This window comes from Acomys minous (genome assembly GCF_964271855.1).
Source record: "Acomys minous genome assembly, chromosome: 9".
In the NCBI taxonomy this organism is placed as follows: Eukaryota; Metazoa; Chordata; class Mammalia; order Rodentia; family Muridae; genus Acomys; species Acomys minous.
In genome coordinates, this window is record NC_140490.1 from 107,924,194 (window position 1) to 107,942,077 (window position 17,884).

A 17,884-nucleotide genomic window follows, 5' to 3' on the forward strand; every position below is an offset into this window, starting at 1 on the left:
AAGTATGAATACATTGAAAGTTAGTGTAATCTATTTATTAAAAAACAGCCATATAAATGTCATTGAAGTCTATATAAACTCTATTTAAATGTCATAGTTTTTTCCACTTTCTCTGCGTGTGAAACTGCATAGTAATCTCATACACACACATACACACACACATCCTTGTAAGCTGACCTTTAAAAATCAATCAACAAAGTTAACATTGAATTTGAAACTTAAATTTATGAAGCTAACCATGTATTTAAGTAATCAGTATTCTGAAGCATCTGATTGGGATTTTTGACTCATTTGTGTTCAGCGTAACTATGTTAACCAAGATCTACATTATCAGCTTGCAGATGTTTTGCAAATTAGGTGCCACCACACATTTTTCACATTTGCATAGAATTCCAACTACATTCTTATGTTATGATATCCATGGACTTGGTCTACAAATTCAGATCAGTTAACAGTAGGGTAATAAATCACACCCTCACTTCCTCTGTAGTCCCAGCTGGCGTCAAACAGAAAATAGTCCTACTTCCGACTCCTAAGTGTTTGGGTTATAGGGCTGTGCCTCCATGCTTGCATACAGTATGTTCTTTCTTCTGCTGAATTCTGGAAAATTTTTATCTTTCCCTGTTGACTGTAGGATTTTAATAGACAAAGATGTTTTCCAGTGAATAACTCTGTGATATCTAGGTACACTTCCGACTAACACTAAGACGTAACCTCTGATGAAACACGAAGAATTAATGATCAATTTGTCAAATTATTTGAAAGTTTTTCAAGCCATGCGTTCTTTCATTGGCACTAAGTATTGGCAATATGGCGCCCTGATCCTTAGGCTCTCAGGACAAGCCTCTCAAACAGGAGCTGACAGTGATGCAGGTACGCAATCACCGCAACGTCCACAGCTGGTTTTTCACTTCCGTTTCTCTAGTCTATAGCCACCTAGTCTATATCTATATAATTCTCTAGTCTATGTCCATCATCCTATGGCCAAGACACAGAACCCAGTATGAATGTCAAAAACACAGCAGTCTTTCTTTAGTGTTATATAGAGATAAGAACTGCCTTGTGTGACAGTAAAGACAGACAGGACCACTTATCCACAGGAATTTTGTGTGCCACAGGAAAGGACAGCTGGGATAATATCTTTTTTTTTTTTTTTTTTGCAACAAGGAAAATGCAATTATCTTTTTTTTTAAGTTTTAGATTTTTGTGGCCAGAATGTTGGGTTTTTTTCTGGGCTTTAAATTTTAGCTTTTCTCTTCTACTGCTCAGATTACAAGTAGCCCCTATTCTGGTGTTCACAGCTGTGTGCCCACAGACCTCCCAGTGAGTTGTTGCGGAGATGAAATTAATGTATATGACCAGATATATGCTCTTTTGCACTTAGGCTAAATAAGGTTTCACACATATCTAATGATAAATGCATATTATCTCTTAACTTATGAGATGCGCTGCTTAATTTATCTACACCTAAACCTTTGTTCTTTCAAACTACTGTGGCATGTCTTGCAAGAGTATGAAATTACACACTCATAAGGAGAAAAATGTTGGATAACCTCCTATCAGACTCCATTTGTACATACCCACATTGATAACTTTGAAAATTTAATAAAATAGCCAGCATTAATTCACATTATATTTATACATAAAATAATGAGGTTGCCTGGGAGAGATTTGAAATCCTAAAAGAAGACTAAACCACGAGGTGTAGCTCAAGGTGAATTTGAGTTGAGTATGGTATAAATTAGATACTGAAGATCTTCCAGATTTTAAGCAGGAAAAGGGAGTTGTTTATTTTGGACTGAAAGAATTCTTGATAGTTGAAACAGTAAAAAGAAAAATGATGGGAATGGAAGGTTCCTTCTATAAAGCAGAAACCATAATGCAAAAACTATAAAAGAAAGTTTCCAACTCTGATTCAAAGTTAGATAGATGGCTTAAAGGGTAAACTAAGGCTGAAACAGGAAGCCTTTCTCCAGTAGTTTGATCATGCCACCCTAGGCAGTTATTAGTAGCAAGAAGCATGCTTTGTTTCTTTACTTTCTGTGAACCATTTCAGTTTTCACATTTACATGTTTTCTCATTAAACTTTCAATCCTTTGAGGTAAGTCCAGTTATCAGTTTCACTATACACTGAGGAAATGGAGCCATAACAGGAAATAACATATGTGCATATCTAGACAAGTTAGAGGTACAGCAAGCTAGCCCAGACAATCTCATTTTAGAGGCCAAACTCTCACTCATTCTATTAAAAAAATATATCTCCCAGGTGGATTTTTTTTCAGGGCACTGAAAGAAGCAAACCTGTGCGATAGGGGGAGAAACGGCAGTTAAAACTTGTGATAAAAATCATGGTGCCTAAGTTTACTGCACATTTTGTCTTTGGCTAGTGCCATAGTTTGAGCAGGACCCCTGGGCCCACATCCACCCATCATAATGCTCTTCTTGTAAGTTTTTAGCCAATGGACAGGACATTTTTCACAGTTGAGTGGAGAGTGGGGTCTGACTTTCACACGAATCTGGTGACCGATATTTGACCATGTCCCCTGGATGGGGAGACCTGGTGGCACTCAGAGAAAGGATAGCAGGCTACCAAGAAGAGAATTGATACCCTATGAGCATATACAAGGGGAGGAAATCCCCCTCAGTTATAGTCATAGGGGAAGGGAGTAAGGGGAAAATGGGAGGGAGGGAGGAATGGGAGGATACAAGGGATGGGATAACAACTGAGATATAATATGAATAAATTAATAAAATATATTTTAAAAAGAAGTAAACTCAAGTACATAGAATAAAAAAAAAATCATGGTGCCAGTGAAAATCAAAGCTAAAAGAAGATACAGGATATATCATGAACGGAAAATAGGCAGGCACTGAAGAGAAGATAAAAGACAACTTAGAGACCATGTCTTACATAGACAGTCACACCACAGAGTGATGGACCTAAAACAGTCTTGGAACAGTGGTCTGAGGGGGCATTGTCACCCCGTGGTCCATGACTTTCTGAGAAAATAATAAATATCATTTTCAGAGATACAAATACAAATATTAAGCATTCAAGTTTTGCCATTTGGTATGTTGCCTCGAAGATGGCGAGTTCAAAGAAGCCTATCAATAAATAATTTATCAGATGTGTAAATTGGAGTAGTACAGGTCCATTCACAGGATAACCAAAATAAACATTATAATAGAATCAGACAGTCTGTTCATCCCGTTGTATTTTTTACTTCCTAACTGTTTTTCTACCTATTTGTGTATCTATCTAGTAATATAAAAAGAAAAATGAGAATTGGTGAACAAATTCTTCTTTTTGGGACCAAGCATCTAAATAACTATACTTGAAAAATTCTTAAATTTTCTTAAAATTTAGGCAGGACATATCAAAATATATATAAATTCTGATAGTTTAGTATTATATCCAAGAGCTTGCTCTGCTTGTTGTCATGTTACAGGTAACTTGAATTTCATTCAATTAAAACACATATAGGCATAGTCACTGAACCACATGCACTTTTAACAATGGAGGATATGAAAGCCAGTGAGGTTTGGCTCACGTCCTGGAGATCAGCACATATAAGAGGCCAGGCATCTATGCCCACAATACCATCTTCCACATAATAATAGCAGCATATTCCAGCCATGGGGAAGGTTGTAGAGTAAGAAGTGGGTAAAGACTGTTTAAGATGAGGAGGAACACACAAGAATGGAGGAAGTAAAGTGAAAAGAATTATGATTTCCTATTAATACACAAAGATGGAATAGAATTCAGTGTCTGTTCTGCTCTTACTAGGAAAACAGGAGTCAGTAGTCAGGAATTTGAGCTTTGTGCTAACTTGATAAATGTTTCCACTTAATAAGTTTAATCTGATAGTGGGTTATAAAATGAATTATATTGAGAAAGTAAGAAAACACTGAAAACGGAAGTAGTTTGGTTAAATATCTATTGGCTGTTAGATGGTCTTATAAGAACTGTAGTGTTTTCATAGTTTACCCTGATTTAATCTATAATCATCTATAAACTTGACATTAAAATATTTATTTAGGGATTACTATGTATCCAAATCATTTACAGCTAATAAGAAGAAAATCTGGGAGGCATTTACTGATGAATATATACCATATTCCTGAGTTCCTGTCCTGACCACTTCTCAGCATTTATACTGTCAACCCCACAGTTAAATCATTGGCATTCTTCGAGAACTGCCGCAACTATTCAACTATTTGGCTCACAGTTATGGCCAGTTTCAAGTTTATTATGCTGTCAATAGCCAGAATGACCTTAATAATGTACACACGATTCTATATTCCTTTGCTGGCAGCTTCTGATTGCTTTTCCTTGCACTCAGAACAAACTATTTACAGCAGTGTTGGTCTTGACTTACTCTTGACTGTCACTAAATCCCTATGCCTCACCCCATTTCTAATGTTAGCCTAGCCTTGATAATCTTTCTTGCCTTCTTTTGTTGCCTAAACATCTATTTCCATTCCTTTCGATGGAAATAAATTTTTATTTCTTCCTCTTGAAATGCCTTTTGCTTTGTTTGGGAGTTGAAATATATTATCCAGGATATATTTGTTAACATGAAAGACATACACTAAAATAAATGATTATTATACTATGTTTTTATTATTTTCATAGAAGAGTATACCTACAGAAATACAGAGAATATATTTCTTACTATATCCTGGATGGATATATAGTAGTTTGAGATTGCATACAAATATATTCTACTGCTTCTGTAGTAAATTATCTTATGTGGATTTGGTTTTACATATATATTTATATCATTACACATATATACAACAAAATACATAAAAGAATAAGAACAACTAAACACTTAGGAATTATATAAATGTTACATTCATAGTGTTTTAGCTATTTGTATTTGGCAACCTTGATGAAAACATCTTTCCTATTTGGTGAGTCTAAAATTCTGAATGTGAATCAATGTCTATCATACTCTCATGTGTATCAACCATAAAAACATCTATATACTATCTACCAAGAAGAAATTTGATACCCTATGAGCATATACAGGGGGAGGAGGTCACCCTCAGTCACAGTCATAGGAGAGGGGAGTAAGGGGAAAATGGGAGGGAGGGAGGAATGGGAGGATACAAGGGATGGGCTAACAACTGAGATGTAATATGAGTAATTTAATAAAATATAGTTTTTAAAAGAAAATATTTAAATATTAATGGAAAAAACATCTAAACCTAAAAACATCTTAACCCCTAAACAATTAACCCTAATTGTAAACTTTTGAAAATGAATGTCAATCCTAAATTCATAGGGGTCAATGAAGCCCTCGATGGGGATATAAGGTTATAGTTATCAGGAAGCAGCATTTACTTTCACTAATGTGTTAGCCTTTCATTGACAAATAGTAGTGATTATGAATTAAACTCTCGGTTGAATTAAAGACTTCACATTGGTTTCCAGTGAAGGAAATCAACTTACATGGGTGTAGTTTTCAAATGTGGCATGAGTTTTCAGTTGTCCTTGAGAAGTCACAAGATCAGAGAAGGAAAGTGTCAGAAGAGCTGCAGGAACATGTGTGGGCACTGGAGGGCTTACAGCATTTCAGTGCAGTTCAGCCATTTGAAAGACTTAACTGCAGACCATAGGTGAGTCGCTTGTTTTGCAGCACATCGTTTTTGCCTTAAGAGCCTGCCTGATCTCCTGTGTGCCCCAACTCCCAGAGCTCCTAGCTTTTCTTCTTGGCTTGGTGTAACCTTAACAGCTATTCACTTTTATCTTCCTAGACATTCTTTTTTTAAGCAATATGTGTTGTATTTAAAATATGTATCAGCAAAAGCTTGAGGCAAAGGTCTCTATATAATCAAAGGATCAAATTCACTAGGTTTTGTTCAGATCCTCAGAATGTATGAGACAAGGAACTAACTTTTAAAATAGAATGTTGGCTCAGAGGTCATGAGTAAAGCTTCATAAAGTAGCGTCATGAGGATGGATCTAGAACCATCAAAATGCATCCTGTTTCTCAACATACAAGCTTTGCCTCTGCCACTAAGAGGGTAAGGGATGGGGCAACGGCAGATAGAAGATCCACATTTAGATCCTTGAATGTAAAATTACATATGAATATGTGAGCTGTTCACTTACTAAAAGGAAATGATATTGGCTGATAACACAATTCAGCTGATTAACAGTGTCCGTATCATTGTGAAATAATGTTGAAGAAAGTTATTTTTAAATATTACTGTTTCACTCAGGTCTAAATATGACTCAGCAGAATAAGGAATTCTTTATCACCCTTCATTAAACACTTGTTGGTGGTTTAAAAAAAATCACAGGCATCTCCTTCCATATTAATCAACTAATGATCTTTGCTGTACTTTAGGCATGAACTTCTTGAAGAAGCTCGTAGAAAAGGATTGCCTTTTGCCCAGTGGGATGGACCCACGGTGGTTGCATGGCTTGAGGTAAGCAACACTTAAGTCAGTCATTGCTGATTTGGTTGTTTAGAGACAGGTAAAAATTGATTTCTGAAACTATAGCTTCCCTCTATCCTACGGCACCCTATAATGGACACACACAAAAGTCTATGGATTCTTAGCATTGAGATAGCACTTTATTGTCATATTATATTCATAGCTAAGTAAATAGACTTTGCATTAAAACTATTCACTTAAATAGGTAGTTATAAAAACAACATATGTTTTTTTCTGGACTGACTGAAATAAACCTGTGTTTTGCTTTTGTTACATTAGCTCAAAGCATTTAATTACTGAAGTTATATCTTCCAAGCCTATCTTTTCAGTTACCTTCATAGGGGGAAGAAGGAACGAGGGTGAGAACAGGGGGAAAGGAGGGAGGAGGCTATGATCGGGATGTAAAGTGAATAAGCAAATAGATAATAGAAAGATACATAGATGGATAGATAGATGAATGATAGACAGACAGACAGATAGATAGATAGATAGATAGATAGATAGATAGATTTTTAAAAAGAAAAAAACCAGCCCAAAGTACTAAGGGAAGGGTTTAAGAAATCACACCTCAACAATGACAGGGATTCCTTGTTCAGATGCCTTTCCAATAAAATGAGCTGTTTTGACAGAGAGTTAGTTGCTATTTTGGTAAGGGACGAACAAATCCTCCAGATTGAAAACAAACCAGATTTCCTGACACTGGGGTTCTGATAAATGACAGCCAGTGGAGCCAGAGCTAATTAAACCTATCCTGGGTGCAGAAATTGCTTCTAATGTGCTTCCTAATGTGACTCAAATCACAAAGTGGAATAAACAAGATGAACAAGCATGCTGAGCCCGTGAATGGGGCCCCATAACTTTTAGCTTCTTTCTCTCCTCCTTGTGTGCACAGTCTATAAAGAATGTAGTGTGGGGGAGAGCGTACTGCTTCTCACACAATTTATCCACATCAAAAACTCTTTAAAGTCTAACCGTAGACGATGTTTGTAACAATGGATAGACAACCTTTGTGTAATGTTAACCAGAGTGGAAATTCAAACATCTTGTAAGACAGCTAGGAAATCACTCTGGACCCTTGAAGGCATATAGATGCAGAATGATCCTGAAGGGTTTGAGTTTAAGAACCAAGAAAGATGACTGATGGATCATCTGTCACCTCTAGTGTCCTTGTCAACATAAAGCTAATCCCAATGTGCCTCCCCTTCTGGAATACACCATGGACAGTATAATCACTCCATTACATCTTTATGTCCTGTGTTTGACTTAAGCCACATCCCAAGCCACACTGATTCAGACTTGGAATTCTATTCCTTGTCTCTTCCCAGCTGTAGACTTATTATGTGGTAGGGTAATAGAAACAAAGGATGCTTGTATTAGTTATCGACTCCTGCATTTCAAATTATCCCCAAGCATGGATGTATTATCTCACTAGTTTTATGGGTCAGATGTAAGCACTTGAGTGGATATTTTTTGTTTGGCTAAAGTTCATGCTTTGGTCAAAATCACAGGGCTAGCAACAGTAGACCTGTCTTGACCCATGACAGACAAACTGCCCCTGCACTCAGAATTCAAAAGAAGTAATATAATGAAGTCCTTAAAGACTGTTCAAGCCACTTACCCAATGGACCTTATAGATAGCTGTTCTTGTCATTATACATAAGGAGAAATTTGGTGCCTGTCCACTTTAACTCTAAAAAAGCAGACTGTCTTAATTTCAAATTAATTACTACCTAATTGTTGTCTTTATGTATCTATCTATCTAGTCAAAAATAATATTTATCTCATGGAGTTGTAGACAACAAATTCATACGTGCAAGTCAATCTTGAATATCTAGAGGATGCAAAAGACACTAAAGTGATGTATTAGTTTTCCTCTTGGCATGAAAGAAAAATAAGTAGCTAAAGCAGCTAAAGGAAGGGTTTACTTTGGCTCACATTTTGATGGTGCAAGCCTATTATAGAATGGAAGGCAAGGAATCCAAAATTGACATAATATGACAGTAGGATGTGAGTCAGCTGATCCAATGCACCACCAATAAGAAGCAGAAAAAGATAATGCTGATGTTCAACTTGCTCCCTGTTTTTTATTCCTTCTGAAACTGCCACATATGGGTTGTTCTACCCACATTCAGCATTGTCTTCCTTGATCAGTTATAGCTTGGTCAGTTATATTCTGGACTCTTCTGAATTCTTCAAAGACATTCCTAGAGGTGTGTTTCACAGTCGACTGTAAGACGCAATTATGTCGTGATGAAGATTCGATCATCCCAAATAATCTCTACGTTTATTCTAACCTCTGTATTCTTCCCCAACAAAACAGCTCTGGCTGGGAATGCCGGCTTGGTACGTGGCGGCCTGCAGAGCCAATGTGAAAAGTGGTGCCATCATGTCGGCTTTATCAGACACCGAAATCCAAAGAGAGATTGGAATCAGCAACCCTCTGCATCGCTTGAAGCTCAGACTAGCGATCCAGGAGATGGTTTCCCTCACAAGCCCTTCGGCTCCTCCTACATCCCGCACTGTGAGTCAATGCGCGCCCCTCCCGGCTGTGATGCTGACAGCCCACAGAGCAGTGTGACAGGGCATATTTCAGTGTCAGCATGGGTTATTTCACAGAGACGGGCATTGCTCTTCATTAACCTCCCTGCTACTGTTAATCTGTTTCCACCGGAGGCGCTCTGATTCCTATCAAACTTGAAAGCTGCAACCAAGATGGACTTTGGTCCTAGCACATAGATGAGAGTAGATTTCCCTTCCACGCTAAAGGATCCCAAAGCTTGCTGTTTCTCAGAATCTCTTTTTCTTTTTATGGAAAGCTGGAGTCATCTTGGGATTACCCAAACTGTCACAAGTTTCTAAAGACGTACATTGTAGTTTATTACTAATAGAAAATTTGCATGCTTAAAAATTATATTTGATTTGACATTTTATAAATAAAAATTGGAATCATCTTCAAAGCGTGCTTCCCATTTGTAATCCCTCTTATAATTGTATCTATAACATAGTATTAGAAAAGAATATACTAAAAACAGGCATTCTTTCATAATGACAAGTAGAATCATCAGGAAATATTCTCAAACAATATTTTTTTCTACTACTGAGCTGTTTGTTTTGCTGGTGAGTGTTTAATCTCTAGTGATAACTAGATTCTCCACTGTACAACATAACAAAATGTGACCAGTACACAATTTCAGAAATCCTGTGCAACAGTTCTGCTCCATTAAGACACAATATTGGTCAAGGCACTCATGGAAAGATCACCCATTTGGAGTCCAAATCAATAGAGAATCCACAGGAATCAGTGTTAGTGAGACTTTCAATAACAGGAATGGCTCTTGTTCTAAATGTGTTTCATAAGTATGTAATTTTATTTTTAGAAAAAATGACCATATATAAATTCTGAAGCAGCTAAGTATGATAATTTTGATAATATATATGGCATCTAGCCCCTGTAACTTTTCTGATTTATTTGTAATTATGAATCTTCATTATACAAATCCTTGTTAGAGAAATGTGTGCATGTCATTATATAGAATATACATATGTGAATATCTATAACTCACTAATACATATATTATATTTATTTTATTTTCTACATAATTACTTTTAAATTTACATTAAAATATATTATTAATTATTCATAAAAAAGTTAAACATAGTATTAGATAAAATATAGAGAATTTCAGGAGTAACTTGTGATTTTTGGGCATTGCCTTTGCTGTTCCTTCCAAAGCAAAGAAGTAGTAAGTTTCTTGACTTGGAAAACTTTGCATATAGATTTGCCAGAAAAAGATTGTGAAATTTGATGTGAAGTAATTTCCAGTGGAAGGAACATTAAACAATATCACGATCCTTATGTTAGTAAGTAGATTTTAGAATCAAATTATTGACTGTATGGTATATAGAGATAAAAACCAAGGTTTTTTTTTTAGAAAAGAGAAATGTCCTAAAAGAGTAATCCATTGTAGAACAAAAAAAAAAAAAATCAATTTATTCAGTGTTTTTCCACCATAGTATGGATGTTACTCTGAGGTAAAGCTTGTACTTTGTATACACAAGACAAACACAATAATGGTGTCTTAGTTATCCTACTGTTGCTAACAAAAGCAAGTTAAGAGAGAAAGAATTTACTCTGTCTTACAGTGTTTCAGAGGAACACAGTCTAACGTGGTGGGCAGCATGTGACAGCAGGAAGGGAAACGTGGCAGGAACAAGAAGCAGGCCAGCTGTGGCTGCAGTCAGGGAGCACATGTGTATAGACGTGGAGCCTGGCTACGAAGCCTCAAGGCCTGGTCACAGTGACTCAGTTGACCACTGAGGTTCTACTTTCTAAAGATTCCATGAACTTCCTAAACATTATCACCATCTGGATACTAAGTATTCAAACAGTTTATCCCACAGAAGGCATTTAAATTCAAACCACAACCAATGGTGATAAGACACAGCTGAACAATTAGGAAATAAATGTTTTGGAATTTGACAGTATTGGTGTGGCTGAGAAATCGCTATTACTAAATCAACATTATCCCAAAAATAATGTTTCAGTTCTTTTTCCTCTTCAAGACTAGAAGGAAGGATGCCTTTGAATTAAAAATTGAATTAAAGACCACTTTGTTATGCTAATGCTGTTTTCCAAACAGTCTATAAGGATTACAGTTTACTTGTGACAGTAAATTTACAGTTCTCAAGGGATGTTGGTGATTTTTAAAGCATGTGAATGAAATCTTGCAATACATTGGGACATCATGTTAGAAGACAAAGTTTGTCATTTTACAAAATTGATCAGATGGTTATACTCTTTTAGAATGTGAAATTTTACCATTGTTTTTAAAAAAAAAAAAAACTGAGAACCAAAGAATATAAGTATCACAGCAAATCTCTGAATAAAGGACACAGGGACTCTCTGACCTGACAGGCTGCAGTCATATGGTGGGGGAGGAGGTCTCCTTCTGTCACAGACCCAAGGGAAGGGAATAGAATGAAGGAGGGAGGGAGGGAGGCGGGAATGGGGAGATATGAGTGAGGGGATAACAATCAAGATGTGATAAGAATAAATTACTTAAATTTTAAAAAATGACAGAGGGACTCTCAGGTGTTGGTTCATAATGCATGCATAGATCAGGATCAACCATGTGATGTGTGCAGTGCTGTTGACTGACAGAGGTGCCTCCTTTCTCTCTACCCTGGTTCCCCTCCATGGATGGCATCGTTTCCTTTGGGCTCCACACTAGCCTTCAGGCAATGTCTGGGTGACCCATGAAGAGATGGAAAACCTTGCAGCTCCAGCAAAAACGGTGAGTCTTCAAAGCTATGCTGAAACCGGAGGAAAAGATGCTGTTATTTGTTTGGCAATTTATATGAAACAGTGTTAGGCTGCCATTGCTTCTTATCCTAAAAGTCTATGGGTTATAATATGCAAACAGAAATCATTTAGTAAAACATAGAACACTGAGAATTTTGGTTGTCAGTATCTCTTAAAAATGGCATGGCCAAAGGAATTGATGTTAGTTAATCAATCTTTCTCAGTGTACAAAAGCTTACATTGAATCTTCACTTTTTTTTTAAATCTTCACTTTTAATGTAATTACGTACTTTCTTGGCCTGTACAATCCCATACGTAACATCTAAGAAAAAATATTGGTGTATTGTGTTTAAAAAGCAGAGTTGTACAGGACTCTAATCACCAGGTTTAAAAATATGATGTTCTATGGAGTTATTATTCATGGCAAGAGTCAAAGTAGGGCACATCATATATTTTATACCTAGCACCTTCATTTTAAAGTACTTTCTCTTTAATTCTCATTTAAAATTTTGATTATTGAGAATGTAATGCTATAAAAGAGCAATGCAGTGTCACATCCTAAGTTGAATTTTCAGTTGCATATTTTCTTCTGTGTTCTTAGTTGGCTATTGTTGGGTGTGTTTACCCATAAGCTGTGACAGAAAGATACAGTTAATTTCTGTATAATTCACTTTATTAATTTCTATTCTGTAATCTTTCTGTACTATATAAGGTACACATAATCGTAACTTTGTACTAAATTTGAAATTTTATATAAATTTAAAGATGACCTAGATCAAATTTTTACCAAACTGAAAATTTCCCATGTGTTTTGTGTATATTTAAATTAGAGTTAATTAAAAATTTGCTATATGGTCTTCTTCTGGGAGAGTGAATTGGTATAAAAATATGCATGTCTGCTTATGTCATTAACATACTAAATTAAAACTCTGCATCTGGTAGAATGTATTCCAAGAATCATTTGTAATTAATTTATGTTTACCTGCTTTATTAATCATTTCCTGCTGCTAACCCAGAAAGAATCTGAGGAAGGAAGCTGGGCCCAGGTAGGAAACTGATATGCTTTAACACATAGTAAACTATTCAGATATAAATTAGAAAACAATTTTAGGTCATGACAATAGAAACCATCACTGTCATATATACTTAAATCAGTATTATACGTAATATTATATGTGCATCTTCATATATTGTATTTTGTAAATAAAGTTATCATCGCTTCATAGTTGGTATATGTAACAGGGTAATTTTCTTCCTCAAAGGATGGATCTAAACTTAAATTTCTCTGAAATTACTCTGTGACATATCTGACCAAGATATGTATCTCTGGGGAAAGGTACAAAGGCTTTTTTCTTGTCTCATTTACTTTACAGTTTCATATGTAGTATTTGGGGGTTGGTGAGATAACAAAAGGTGTACGCATAACAGGTGTCAGATCGGGTCAAGCCCCAGTATTAAACTGGCCACAGAAGACAGAGATTTATATTAAATAGGTCTGGGTTTGAAAAAAAAAAAGAAAAAACAGTACAGCAATTCTACACATTAGGTAACTGGGAGAATAAGTTGAGAACATAAATAAAATTTTGGTAACTATATAAAAATCTTTATTTAATAATGATATAGTACAATTTTGAAGCTGAAACAAATTTTATAATTTTTTAAAAAAGAGCATCCATATTTTCCCTACATTTACACATTATAATTAGAACTGTGAATTTATTACGCAATTAAGAACTAAGTAGACAACTCTCTGAAATTAGTATCCTTTAAATGATTATAATATACATCCTTTAAACTAACAGTCTAAAAATAAATGGTAACCTTATGAAAATTGAGTTTTGTAATGATGGTTGATACGAGACTTATTCAACCTGTTTTGAACGCTATGTGGCAGGATCAAGTCTTACACCACAAAAAAAGTTTGCTTATCTCTCTCAGTTTTTACCATGCCTGCTTTGAACACATAGTCTAAATTGTCTGATTTCTGGTTAAGGACTCTTCCAGGGACCTGATGGAATGCCTGGTATACACTGATCTCAAGAGCATATTGTTGGCTTAAGCATCAGCATGCTGTCTTTTGCCCTCGTGTTGTTTTTTTTTTTTTTTCTCCATTTGTTTACTGAGTTTTCTCATTCGTGTGGGTGTTTGTTATGACACAGGGGCAATGGCAATAGGACCGTAGTTAAAGGGAAATGGCACAGTATTTTAAAAATAAAAGAATTCTACCAGTATAGAGATGGAATGGTTAGGCTTAATATCCATACAGTATATATACATCTGGACACACATCTGGACAAAATCTATCATTTTAAAATACACAATGATGTTAATTAATTTATAGGTAAATGTTCTAACAAATTTATACATGTAGGTTAAATATTATCTCTCCTTTGTTGACACATGTATCATATTAATGAAATTTCAGTTATGATAGTTGCTGATATCCTCCATTTACCATCTCGTCTTACTGGTTAAGAAACTTGACTGCTATAAAACAGTTCCAGTGTCCGGTCTTCCTGCAGACGCTGGCGTATGGAGATATGAACCACGAGTGGATTGGGAACGAATGGCTTCCCAGCCTGGGGCTCCCTCAGTACAGAAGCTACTTCATGGAATGCTTGGTCGACGCACGGATGTTAGATCACCTCACAAAAAAGGATCTTCGTGTCCACTTAAAGATGGTGGACAGCTTCCATCGGTAGGTTTCCAGCAAAGAGTGATGACAGTGAAGCCATAAACAATATGCAGCTAACCAACACACACAAAAAAATTATAGAGGAGCAATAGAAGGAAAACGTCTGCTATCCAGAGGGTCTGCGTCAACTCTTTACAACAAGTGTTCAGGCAACGAACTGAAGGATTGGACATAACATATATATATGTTATTGGCCTGAAGTTTATGCGAAGGTCTGCAAAGAGTGCATAGTGCATACTTTTTGTTTTTTCTTGATTGGAATTTTAAATTATTTTTTTTTTAGTTTACATAAAAATTATTTATGGGGTAGAGAGATGGCTTAGTAGTTACAAGCACTTTTTGCTCTTGCAGAGGACCCAGATTCAATCCCCTGCACCCATGTGGTGGCTTTCAACCACCAGTCAGTCTAATTCCGGTGATCTTTTGCCCACTTTTGCCCTCCATGGATATCAAGGATATACATAGTGAGCCCATATGCATGAAAACACTCCCACAAAAAGTAAAATGAAAAAAAATATAAGAACAAAAATAATTTTTATAAAGAATAACCGGCTATTCACAGTTTCAGCATACAAAGCTATGTGGTTATAAACGATGCACTGTCAGGACATGTTAGAAAAAGAAAACAACTGAGAATAAGTTCTTCTAGGAAGCACATTTTCTATGAAGCACATATTTATGCTATGTGCTTTTGTTTTTTTTACATGTTAATATGTTTTATTATTAGCATATTAGTGTTTGAAAAACTACTACTGAATGTTTTGTTTAAAAGCTGGGAATATGTGGATAAAAGGGAGAAAACTCTTTTTTTTTTTTAAACTTATCTTCTATCAGGTTTCAAGCGGGTTATAGTGAATTATACTGTTTGTTAAATACTATTTCGTAGCATGGTGGCCTCTGCTTTAGGTGGTGGAGGCTAAGACTGAGGAATGAGTGGGTCTGTTTTTTTTGGAGGCCTCCTATCCTCTTTGTGTGTCTCTGTGTATGGTCCTTCCTCTGTAAGTACACACTCCCACTGTCTGTGATTTTCCAAATTATTGCTTCTTATAAGAATAGCTTAGGGGTATGCTTAATGACATTGTTTATGTTGTTTCCCTCTTAAAGGTCTCAGTTCCAAATATAGTCACATTCTGGGCTATGAGAGTGAAAACTTCAATGTACACATTTATAGAGACATATGTTCAGCTTTCTTTTTTTTTTCCCCTAAGGTTTCAGATGTTTGTGTCACATTGTTATTATTAAAATGTGTAATATATAAATGCATCCAGTATATATGTATAGACAGTCTGCTTCTCATGTCTGAATATGTATCTACTGTTAAATAGTTGAGAAATTAATGATAGTCAATGATTATTACTTTTTTATTATTACTTTTAATCCTAGAAGCCCTTTTATTTTTCTGTGATACTCTTCTGTGGACTTTATTTTTAATATTACTCAACATATTATTATTAACTATAATTTTATAGTTTCTTGTCTTTGGACATCTGTGAGGTTCTCTTTCCATACTTACGCTATGAGACCTTACTTTTTTCCATTTCCAAATGTTTTACATTCTATAAGATCATTGCTCCCTAAACAAAACAAAAATACTAAGCAGTCATTTTATTATCATCCCTCCATCCTCTGAAAATCCCCCCTTGAATGCATAATACACACAAAATACAAGTCTTACTTTGCCATGTCCAGATTTCTCATCTGCAATTGCATTTGCCCCTTAATTCCTAGGCTGAACTTCGACTCTACATAGTACGCCTCAATATCACCACACCTCTGAAATTTCATCCACAGCACTGAATTACAATATATAATATTTCTGTTCCACTAATGCCCCAACATTTCTTGTATCCTAGTCTTTTTAGTGTCATAGTTTTCTCTGCCACAGCATCCTTTCTGCAGAGTCTCAGTATATTCTGACTTGTTCTTTTTTACATATTTGTCTGTCCCTAGTGTTGTTGGCTCTTCATTCATATTCAGTACTCTGCCTATTTTATGTATTTTAATCTGCCTAAGAGTCATTGATTTTGTATAAATTTATTTCTGTCTCCAAAGAGAGACGTTAAGTTCTTTGGGAAGAAATAAACTATTAATTTGCTAAAATGTCCTGTAGAAAATGCCAAGTTGAAGACAGATGCATAACTGTCTAGGTAACTATATATATATGTATTATGTGCAACTATACATAAGTATTATGTGCATGTATATGTAGATATATATTGAGAGAACTATGGGTACCTATGTATAATTATTTTCAAAATTATAACTATCAAATTATTTAAATATTCTCTTTCTTTGAAACATTTTATTCTTTGGATAATTAGGATAATTATTCCTTTCCAGCTGAAGGATGCAATTGTGCATGTAATTGATAAAGATGCTTCACTAAAAGTAATGTAAAGGTGACCATAATCATCTTATGGTGCAATTTAATTTTTTTCTCTTTTATGAAAATAGAACAAGTTTACAGTATGGAATTATGTGTTTGAAAAGATTGAATTATGATAGAAAAGAACTAGAAAGAAGACGAGAAGCAAGCCAACATGAAATCAAAGGTAACATGCCTCCCCTTTAGTAGCAAATACTTTTAATATAGAGATTTTTACATCTGTATTTTTAAACTGAAGATGGTCCATATGATACAATCATCAGAATATATTACACATTTTGTTCGAAGTATCATTTCTGTTTTGTCCCCAATTATAACACAGAAAAGAATATTGCTATGTTATAGGATCGATTATTTGGGAGACGTACCTTTGATTTTCTGGAAGCAGATTTATTTCTCTGACCTATTATTCTACCTGTGTTAAAAATGGTTGTCTAAGGGCCAGACATGGTGTCACACACCTTTAATCCCAATACTTGGGAGGCAGAGGCAGGGGATTGAGTGTGTTCGAGGCCAGCCTGGTCTACAAAGGGAGTCCAGGACAGCCAAGGCTATACAGAGAAAGCCTGTCTCAGGAAAAAAATGGTTCTTAGTAGATATTTTTGTCTAACTTTTAGAGTAATATTGTCATTACAATTCAGGGAAACATGCTGTGCTGTGTCTACAGCAGTTCATCTTGTTTTGTAGCATTTGAATTCAATTTCAGTGCTCAGAAATATTTTCCATAGTTATAAAAATACATTGCAAATTATGTGGCAATTCTATGAATATTTTCTTTCTAAAACTCACCAGTGCATTACTACCTTTAATTCAGAATTGTGTTTCAATGCAAGGCTAACTGTTGCAATCATCCTGTGTACAAAGACAGTCCATGTTGCAGATGCAGTCAAAAAGTACTGTGTTTAATAATTAACCCATCTACCATTCAGTGTTCAGTTACTATAACAAAATATATAAGGTAAGACAACTTTCAAAGGAAAAGATGAATCTCCCAATTTGGAGGGCTAAAAATCCATGCAGCATATTATTGATTTTGTAGGTATCTCCCTTG

General features: G+C 35.4%; 1 protein-coding gene across 27 annotated transcripts in view; it reads left to right on the forward strand.

Moving 5' to 3' along the window:
- The window catches only part of PPFIA2 (PTPRF interacting protein alpha 2), a 438,359-nt gene that overhangs the window by 404,113 nt on the left and 16,362 nt on the right, over window positions 1-17,884 (forward strand). For 15 of the 27 annotated variants that reach the window (XM_084794262.1, XM_084794271.1, XM_084794259.1 and 12 more), the window contains 6 exons: window positions 6,360-6,441; window positions 8,771-8,971; window positions 11,682-11,744; window positions 12,769-12,798; window positions 14,257-14,450; window positions 16,902-16,999. In XM_084794262.1, the coding sequence (XP_084650388.1) occupies window positions 6,360-6,441; window positions 8,771-8,971; window positions 11,682-11,744; window positions 12,769-12,798; window positions 14,257-14,450; window positions 16,902-16,999 (668 nt within the window). The remainder of the gene's footprint in view (window positions 1-6,359; window positions 6,442-8,770; window positions 8,972-11,681; window positions 11,745-12,768; window positions 12,799-14,256; window positions 14,451-16,901; window positions 17,000-17,884) is intronic. The other 12 variants (XM_084794252.1, XM_084794273.1, XM_084794274.1 and 9 more) reach the window with 3 other exon arrangements.